Consider the following 5,112-nt stretch of genomic DNA (forward strand, 5'->3'; position numbering starts at 1 on the left):
TCGTGGCAAACAAGCCCACAAGCCCCCAGCTGCAGCCTCTGCTCGGGGCAAGGGGAGCCGGGAGCTGTGGGACGAGAAGGGCTGGCAGTGCCGGTGGGCCCCTGCGGCAAACCCTGCGCCTACCTCAGCTCCCAGCAATCAACTGCAGGCTCTTGCAATGGAGACATTTTTAATTTTTAACAACATCAGAACTGCAAAAATCCCCCTGTGTGGGTGTGGGCAGTGCTGGGGGATGCACCGCCGTGCGGGGGGGGGACAGCGGGTGCCCCCGCGCCACCCTGGCCTCGCCGGGACCTGGCTCTGCCCTGGCTCCCGCTGCTGCCTGCGCCTGGGGCTCTGCAGCACACCTATCGCAGTTTAAATAGAATAAATACAGTGAAGAAAACAGTAAAATCTTCAATAAAGAGGCAAAAGGAAAGACAACAGCAGGTCCAGGGGTCCAACCAAACTCCACGTGGTCTCTGGATTAGTTACTGAGGAAGTTCTATGAGAGCACATTAAGTTCGCAGCCGGAGACTCTCTTACCGCTGTCCTTATATTGAAACTTCGTATTCTCTTGTTTCCTGAAAAGAAGGAAAAGCCAGTTGAGGGCAGCAGCTGCGTTTCAGGATAATCTCCCTGTTCCCGGGTGGCAAGAGAGGCCCCGGGTGTCATTTTGCTCCCAGGGAAGCGGTGCCCCCCCTGCCGGGACCGGGACCCTGCAGCCCCCTCTGCCTCCTCCTGCCTACTGGAGCCCACCCGGCCCCTCGGGAGCGACCGACAAGGATGGAGCCTCCTGCCCTCAGCGCTCCCGCATCAGGATGGCTGCACTCATCCTATTGCTGCACGCCCAGCAAAACCCGTGCTTCCCCATCGGGATGGTCCCCAGAGAGGAACGGGTGCAGCAGGACTCACCCCTGTCTCATAAATCGGGTTGTCGAACTCCGTTTCTACCGTGATCTGGCTGTAGGGGTGGGAGTACATGAGGGGCAGGCGGAGGCTGGAGTAGTACCGACACCTGGGGGGAGACGCAAGAGTCACTGGGCTGCACAGAAGGACCCCAGAACAAAGCATCCTCCCACATCCCCCCTCATGCCGGCTCCCTGCCAGTGCCCCAGGGACCCCGGAGTGGGAGCTTGGTGCCCGGCTCCCCAGGACCGTGCCCGGGGCGTGTGGCCGGCGAGGGCGCGGCGATGCTGAGCCAGCCTTGGCCACATCCCCACGGGGCTCTGCCACCGGCCCCCCAGCCCAACTGCACGCCCCACCTTGTGAGATAGATGTACGCTCCTCCCAGCAGCAAGGAGATGATCAGCACCGGGATGAATATGGCTAAGGCCATATTTCCCCCCTCGAGCGACGTCTCTGCAGCAGCTTCTGCTACTAAAAGGACAAGATCTATTATGTTGGCATTTGCAAGCACCTTGTGATGCCCTCTCTGCCTCTGCTTCTCCCCTCCCTCCTCTTGGGCTCCATGCAGGCTCTGGCTGAGGGCCCTGCGCAGGGCTCATCCAGCAAATGCATGTCACTCACCTTCCAGAGCATGTTCAAAGCTGTCTTGATTCACTGGAAGAGAAATGGAGAGTTACTGGTACGTAACTGGGTTTGACTGAGTGCTGGCAGCTGTTTGCTGTGTGGGGAGCCCAGGCCCAGGGCCTCCCTACCCGATTTGGTCTCAAGCCATGCTGCAAACTTTCAGTTTTTAATAAGCTCTCAGTCTCTGTAAGCGCATGCACGGGACTGAGCGGACTGGGCAAGCAAGACACCAGCAGGACAGCTCTCCTCGGGGCGGTGGTACCCTCCAGAGAGCTCCGCAGACCAAGAAACAAGGTCTCCACTTATTCTCATTAAGTAGTAATTAAGAACAATTCAACCCTGCAGCTTAGTGCCAACGGGAGGGTCCTCCTGTGCCCAGAGAGCGCACTAAACCCAGACCTTATTTACGGTTACGCCTAAAGGGTTTCCTGGGGCTGACCTCTCCCATCTCAGCAGGTGCCCAAGGAGAGCATCCCTGCTGAGCCTGGGCAAACCGCTATGGGAAGCAACAAAGTAAGAAAAGCAAGCGAGCAGCCAGGCCCACCCCTCACACCCCACACCGCCAGCACGGTGGCCAGAGGGTTTTCTCCCCCTCCCTGGGGCAGCAGAGCTTGCTCAGCACAAATCCAGAAAAGCACCCAGGTTTCCGATGAGTTTAGCTCCCAGTTAGAGAGCCACTGGGGGTCTGCAGCCAGACGGAGGTCCCCAGGCTGTCCCGGGTTGGGGACCGAGGGGTTGGCTGTCCCTGCGCCCCCCAGCCACCCCCCGCCGTTACCTTTGCAGATGGGCAGGGGTCCGCTCCAGTGGGATGGCTGGCCCAGGATGCATTTGATGGTAACCTCCCCCATGAGTTCAAAGCCCTCATAGCACATGAAGGTCAGGGACTCTCCTGGCAAGTACAGGCGCTTATAAAGTATTTGGTAGCCGTTTTCCGGCAGTCCTGGATTATCGCAGGCCAGCGACTCCTCGGCTGAAAGGAAACACATCTCAGGGTGAGCCCCAGGGCTTGGGCTGCTGAGGGAGAAAAGGAGCCTGGGAGGCAGTGGGGAAGCACCCAAGATCTCACCCCATCCCGCGTTCAGGTAGCTCAAAGCTCTGCACCACCCCATACGGCTGGGGAAGGTCTTGGCCGCAGGAAAGGGCTTCCTGGGACCCCCTGAGCAGAGGAGCCGAGCTGCGGGAGAGCAGGAGAAACTGCCCGAACTTACAGACACAGTGTGGGAGCCGTGAGGTCCAGATGGGTGTCCCCGTCTCACGGCTGTAGCAGGTCAGCAGCGAGCTGCCCTCCAGCACGAAGCCAGGGTTGCACGTGTACTGAATGGTGGTCCCCACCAGCAGCACCGGGTCGGAGATGAGGCGGGTCGAGTGCTCCACCTCCCCTGGGTCCGTGCAGTACATAACTGGGGAAAAGAGGCTGCCTGAGTGGGCAGCCCCAGCACGGCAGCGGGGACCAGCAGCCGTTACAAAGTGGTGTGGATCATGGGGATGCGGTGGGGACAGCAGCACCCTGCTTGGGGCACTTACTCTTTTCGCAGAAGGGGGGATCGCTGCTCCAGCTGAGGTCCCACTGGCAGGTGAGGGTGTCGCTCCCCACGATGTCGTAGCCTGGGTCGCACTGGTAGGTGATCTTGGCCCCTCTCACCAGTTCCGTGTGCGACGTGGTCTTCCAGCCATTCTGGATCTCGGGCAGGTCGGAGCAGGAGTCATTGCGGGACACCTCTGCAGCCAAGAGACATGCTGGCTGTCACCCACCGGGAGAGACCCTGCGGCACAGCCCTCCTCAGAGCCGCTGCACGCGGACACACAGCTCTTCACCGAGTGCCTGTCCCTCCCTGAGAGCTCTCCAGCCCCATGCACTGCAAATGGCACGGCCACAGCTGGCAGCCTGGTCCGCAGGTGGCATCCCCTGGGCAGAGGGAAGGGGCAGCGGGGTAGCAGTGGGTAAGGGGGACTCTTTGAAGCCTTCCCAGCCCTGACCCTAAAAGCAGGTAGAGGGCTCTGCTGATGAAAACAGGGCAGTGTCTTTGCTGGGCTCAGCTCTGGCTGCAGGCGCAGGAGAGGAGTGGAGCAGATGCCGCGGTCACGGCACGGCTGGTTTGCTCCAGTGAGGGGTTTCTGCCCTGCTCTCCCCAGCCTCATGCCCATGCCCACTGAGCGCTGTGCCCACAGCTGAGCCCGGCCTCCTGTGCTGCAGTGCACCGAGGAGGGGACCTGCAGCCTCGCAGGTGATCTGCATTGCAGCTTGCTCTCTGTCGTAACCAGAGCTGTCAGCAGTGGAAAGAAAACACGCTTGGAAGAAGTCTGCCAGGGGAAGACAGGTGAGGGGAGAGGCAGGCAGCGAGACCGCAGGCAGCCATGGGGAAGGAGTGCCCTTCCCAGTCCTTGTCCCTTCCTTGGGCATCAGCCGCCCCAGTCTGGCAGACATGGCTGCACTGAAGAACAATGCGAATAGACATCTCCAGATGTAGTCTAAGCCTCTCTGGAGCAAGGAGCTGTGAGCTGGGAACAGCCATCTCAGGAGTCTACATGGGGACTGGGTTTAGTGACCTCTCCTAGGAGGACAGCTCACCGCAGTGCCATCAGCTTCACGCCTGACAGAGTGTGTGTGTGTGTGGATCCTGCACTCTTAATTCCAGCCATTTTTCTCTCCCTGTTCTGCTCTGCAGTTGCACTGGGCCAGACGAGTACTAACAGGGACCAAAAATGCCGCTGCGTTCCTGCAGAACCAGCCTGGAAGAGGGGAGAAATACAGGGGCACCCCAGAACTGACTGACCCAGCAACCTGCAGCAGGGCTGGGGGTTTCTGCAGGAGCTCGGTGGGATGTGGAGAGGAGTGCTGGTGTTACAGCAATTCTCCCTGCTTCCAAACCCGGCACCTGGACAACCTGGTCCAGCTGCGTGTCACGGTCCCCACCTGCACTGTGCTGGCAGGGCAGGGGACGCACCCAGCTCCCGGCTCTCCCTACCTATGTAGTTCATGATGAATCCTTGCCCCTTCCCAAAGATGAGCCCAGCAGGGTCTGAGTGGAACTGGATGGTGAGGTCAGGGCTGGAGGAGTAGAGCTTCTGGGGACCGCTGCTGCCAACATACTGCCCCAGGATGCGGGCAGTGAGCTCGTCCCCGTCATAAATGGTGAGGATGTCGCTGTTGGTAAGGTTCAGGCTGGAAAGGAGAGCTTGGTTAGACAGCAGCTTGAGCAGGGAGCCCAGGCAGGACACGACGGTGTCAGGCTCAAGGGGCAGAGAGGCGACCGCCTGCCCCAGCACTGCAGTGCAGCAAACCTGCCTTGTGGCCCGTCCCCATCCCCATCCCTGTCCCAGCCCCAGCCCCAGGCAGGCTGGGCAAGCGCTGTGGTGCTGGCCTGTCCCGAGTGGGTCAGCAGTGCCGGTTTTCAAACGGCAACCCCATAACTCACCCCGGCTCCATCCTGCCCGCTGAGAGCTCTGGGTGGCTCAGGAGGGACCGAGCCCTCGCCCGCCACCCCGAAGGCCGGGGAGGTGCCGGCGGTTCCCTGGGACAGGGGTGGCCCAAAGCCCCGTGATGGGGTGACACCAGTATCACCGGACCCTGCCCCCGCGGCGTGGAAAAGGCCGGGACCA

At 60.8% G+C, this 5,112-nt stretch overlaps 1 protein-coding gene across 1 annotated transcript in view; it reads right to left on the reverse strand.

The window, feature by feature from the left end:
• Positions 1–213: 213 nt before the first annotated feature.
• Positions 214–5,112, reverse strand: part of SEZ6L (seizure related 6 homolog like) — a 19,694-nt gene continuing 14,795 nt past the window's right edge. The window contains exons 10-17 of the mRNA XM_009282830.1: positions 4,479–4,675; positions 3,037–3,231; positions 2,721–2,912; positions 2,288–2,482; positions 1,510–1,542; positions 1,245–1,359; positions 895–997; positions 214–563 (exon numbers count right to left, since the gene is read on the reverse strand). Coding sequence (XP_009281105.1) covers positions 534–563; positions 895–997; positions 1,245–1,359; positions 1,510–1,542; positions 2,288–2,482; positions 2,721–2,912; positions 3,037–3,231; positions 4,479–4,675 — 1,060 coding nt within the window. The 3' untranslated portion in view covers positions 214–533. The remainder of the gene's footprint in view (positions 564–894; positions 998–1,244; positions 1,360–1,509; positions 1,543–2,287; positions 2,483–2,720; positions 2,913–3,036; positions 3,232–4,478; positions 4,676–5,112) is intronic.

The sequence above is a fragment of the Aptenodytes forsteri genome, unplaced genomic scaffold, assembly GCF_000699145.1.
Source record: "Aptenodytes forsteri isolate BGI_AS27 unplaced genomic scaffold, ASM69914v1 Scaffold550, whole genome shotgun sequence".
NCBI classification, from domain to species: Eukaryota; Metazoa; Chordata; class Aves; order Sphenisciformes; family Spheniscidae; genus Aptenodytes; species Aptenodytes forsteri.